Source organism: Copidosoma floridanum, unplaced genomic scaffold (assembly GCF_036245765.1).
Source record: "Copidosoma floridanum isolate Cflo_tuat_1 unplaced genomic scaffold, Cflo_Japanese_pri ptg000004l, whole genome shotgun sequence".
Lineage (NCBI taxonomy): Eukaryota > Metazoa > Arthropoda > Insecta > Hymenoptera > Encyrtidae > Copidosoma > Copidosoma floridanum.
Window position 1 is genome coordinate 10,599,591 of NW_028321881.1, and position 3,497 is coordinate 10,603,087.

A 3,497-nucleotide genomic window follows, 5' to 3' on the forward strand; every position below is an offset into this window, starting at 1 on the left:
ATAAACTAATAGTGTACAAATTTTTAGTTATAAAAATTGTGCACTGGTTAGAGGGAGCTCAGTGGGCTCCAGATATGATTTTATTGGATTAAAATAACGTGGATAGCAATTTAATTTTCCCTTATTTTTCCGATGCTTAGTCGCAGTTGGGGTGAGAACGGTCCCTAGTAGAGGGTTAGTTAGTTGTGTGGAAAACCCTGCGATAACTGTATAATATAGGTTATATATATATATATATATGTGTGTGTGTGTGTGTAGTTAAAATTTTTGCTTTTTAGTTAACACTTATACAATGAAGAATAAAGGTTTGAGTGCTGAACCTCCAAACTTGTACGATTTTGAAATGCTTGTTGACGAGGAGGTACCGGTCAGTAACTATAATGGTACCGAAATTCCTGAAAATTATCCAGTATTGGCCACTGCATCTGATAAGCATGATAATGGTAAGTTATTGCTACGCATCAAAAATAAGTTTAAGACGTTTATAGGATATCACAAAATACTTGAATAATGCTTTGATTGTATGCAATGGTATGCGTATAAGGGCGTCATATAAGCAATAATCTATGTGTAAATAATTTCTGTCAGTATAGCAAGATGTAGTATATTTATTTTAAGATGATTATGAATCATTTAAGCTATTTCAGTCTTTCACTGCTTTTTTACAGATGGAACAAATGATCGTTGGAATATCCCTGGCACAAGCGGTGAGGAGTACCCAACATTGAGAGACAACAGTGGCACACAGCGTGGTAGTGGTATTTCAACAGCAACAGAGAAAACGACATCAAGTATGCTTCAAATTAAAAACATTGAACGAAATCCTCAAATACCGAGATCAACCGCAGCACTCATTGAAACCCTTGGTCAGTAATACAATATAAAATATATTTATAGCACACATACATATAGCAAGTCAACAAATAACTAAAAAAAGTAAACGGTGGAAAGTAATTTAAATAAACTCCTAAGTATTCTGTGTATTACAGGTTCGCATAAGAAAACCACCGTAGAAAAAATTAATGAATCTGCCGGAAGTCGAGGCAAAAAAAGTATCGATAATGTGGTAGATCTACCACCAGAATCAACTAAGGAGATGCCCGAAAGAGAAAGTGTCCACCAGAAAGGTAAATATAATTCCCTATACCACTATTATTCTAGTCTTTCTAGTCTTAAAAAAATAGTGGTGCTAAATTGATCATAAGAAAGTTATTTATTAAAATTCAATAGTAGCTTTTCACAAAAATGTTCTCATATTTGGTGGATATATGTAAATGATGCTAAATCGAATGGAAGATAAAAAAACCAAACTTCCAGCTCCAACAGTTTAAAACCTACATAAAATAATGGAAAATGTAAGATAGCAAAATTATGAATACTTACGAAGAAAACCATATTGTTTTATTTATTAATTTGTCATGTATCATGTAATTGTAGTTGGTATGCGTTATTAATTACTAAGAAAATTGTAAGCAAAGTTTAACAACAAAAATAGCTCCACTTGAGATTTCTGGGCTGCATGATTTTATTTTCCTATCAAATGTTTCTAATTTGTTGTCTAAATACCAAAACTAAAAATGTAATATTTTATCGTTATTATAGCAGTACAACATAGTACATGTAAACCCGTACAACAATATGTCTCTTCATCATAATTTTTTTTCCAATATATAGCATACAACCGATTTGTAGTGTTTCAATTTTATATGTTCAAAAAATGACAGCACTCTTATTTACTGTAATCTTCAAAATGTGTAAAATCGGTTAATAATGTAATAAAATTTATAGGATTCCTAACAGAAGCAAAATACAAAGATACGTACCACAAACAATTATTACGAAAGATGAATGAAATAATTGTTAAGCTAGACCAAATCAGTGTGCAGGAAATACAGCAAGAAGAACAACTCGATATTTTGCCTGATTTTCCAATAAGAAACCAAAATCAATTTGACCAGCTGAAGAATATGTTGCAATCAAACGAAGAAGCAAAACGCCAATTTGTAAGTACAATGTAGTCAATGATCCTCCATAGATATTATGTATAATTAGTAAGTAATGTTAATTTTTGGACCCATTGAATTCTGCAGGTTTCTTTCATAAAAAAGATAGGTGGTAACAATGAAGGAGCACATGTCCGCAATGCCTGTAGGAAAATATTTGATGCTCGTTTTATGTATGAGAACTTTTCATGGACAGGAAGTAGGAATGAAAACAAGCAGTGTTTCAGCTCCACCACAGTATGCATTGAAATGACGGGTATAATTTATAAAATCTATGCATATTCTTCATAAACAAATATTGTTTCCTGATAACTAAGAATTTTTAACAATAATAACTGTAATTACATGTGTTTCAGGTGCCATATCAGCAGCAAGACCAATTTACACGATCGCTAATGTTAAGAAGTACACAATGTTGTGGATTCAAAGAACTGGCGACGAAAAAAAATTAAAAATGAACCGAAGCAATTAAACTTTCGATAGTATGACAACTATAAGAATCTAACAAAAGAATGAGATTACTTTTGATTAGATGTAACCAGTGTAACAAGAAAATGGTTATTCTTGCTAAATTGTTTAAAAAAATAATATTAAGAATTTGATGAGTAGTTTGTGATACTATTAAGATATATTAGTATTATAATGTTGATTTAATTAAAAAATGAGATTTGATTTATAAAATAATAGCACTCTATCATCTATGCCACTAATAATGTAAGACAGAATATCGAAAGCCAAAAATACATATTGTAAGTCTGTACTTTTTTTTCTTGTGAAGAAATGCAGGCAAATTATTGTTCGTTAGCTTGTGAGATAAATATATTACTGTGATAAGTATTATATTACAATTGATAGTGAGAGAATAGTGAATTTCACGATAAATTTTTTAAATTAGCGGTATTAAAAATTTGATGAGTCAATAATACTATTAAGATTTACTACTTTTTTAAAGTTTATTTAATTATAAAACGAGATTGTTTGATAAGATAGTGAAAAACTACTACTATTACTATTACTACTACTAACGTAAGACAAAATATCAAAGACCATAAATGTATACTGCCAAAGCTTTATTTGATTTTTTTTTTTTTTTTTAAATGCATGTAAATGTCACGTTAGTTTAATTGTCAAATCATTGTATTGTTGTAATACAATTAGATAAAAAAAAAGAATAATCTATATAATACGAACGTTACAGATAATTTTGCGTCAAGTGCTCAGTAAAAATACACTACGTAATTTGATCAACCTCTTTTTAATTACTTCTAATTTCTTTGTTAATGTTCTTTTACGTAGAAAAATAATTTTAACTCTTGATGTACAGTGTACTTGGTTCATTCACATTTTTCTATTCTTAGATTATAAATAAATGTTCCTCTCAAATATACTGTTAATATAATTTGTCTTCAAAAATTTATTTTTTCCATGTTTTTCGTGATTGTATCTGCATTTATAATTAAATATTATAAATCATGATACGACATTTTCTAGCTG

At 29.5% G+C, this 3,497-nt stretch overlaps 1 protein-coding gene across 1 annotated transcript; it reads left to right on the plus strand.

Moving 5' to 3' along the window:
• The first annotated feature begins 292 nt into the window (after positions 1 to 292).
• LOC149375730 (uncharacterized) lies at positions 293 to 2,475 on the plus strand. Its single transcript, XM_089596001.1, has 6 exons — positions 293 to 443; positions 669 to 866; positions 990 to 1,127; positions 1,789 to 2,003; positions 2,091 to 2,259; positions 2,360 to 2,475. The coding sequence occupies exons 1-6, from the start codon at positions 293 to 295 to the stop codon at positions 2,473 to 2,475; spliced, it is 987 nt and encodes a 328-aa protein (XP_089452127.1).
• The last annotated feature ends 1,022 nt before the right edge of the window (positions 2,476 to 3,497 follow it).